Raw genomic sequence first — 253 nt, forward strand, 5'->3', positions numbered from 1 at the left:
AAAGAAGCGGGAGAAGCAGCAGCACACGAGCAGCACAGCAGCGCCAAATGCAGATCTAAGCGGCTGAATACACAACGCCTCAAACTAATATATCTAGCTAGCTAGCTAGCTAGCTAGATAGATAGATAGATAGGCAGCTAGCTAGGTAGCTAGGTAGCTAGCTAGCTAGGTAGCTAGCTAGCTAGCTAGCTAGGTAGATAGATAGGTAGATAGATAGACAGCTAGCTAGGTAGATAGATAACTACACAACCAG

The 253-nt window shown here is 45.8% G+C and overlaps 1 protein-coding gene across 1 annotated transcript in view; it reads right to left on the reverse strand.

Moving 5' to 3' along the window:
* Positions 1 to 241: 241 nt before the first annotated feature.
* The window catches only part of EMH_0065070 (phosphoglycerate mutase family protein, putative), a gene marked incomplete at both ends in the record, with an annotated part of 3846 nt that continues 3834 nt past the window's right edge, over positions 242 to 253 (reverse strand). The window contains one exon of the mRNA XM_013498334.1: positions 242 to 251. Within this exon, the coding sequence (XP_013353788.1) occupies positions 242 to 251 (10 nt within the window). The remainder of the gene's footprint in view (positions 252 to 253) is intronic.

This window comes from Eimeria mitis, genomic scaffold (genome assembly GCF_000499745.2).
Source record: "Eimeria mitis Houghton genomic scaffold, Emh_scaff3342, whole genome shotgun sequence".
Taxonomy (NCBI): Eukaryota; Apicomplexa; class Conoidasida; order Eucoccidiorida; family Eimeriidae; genus Eimeria; species Eimeria mitis.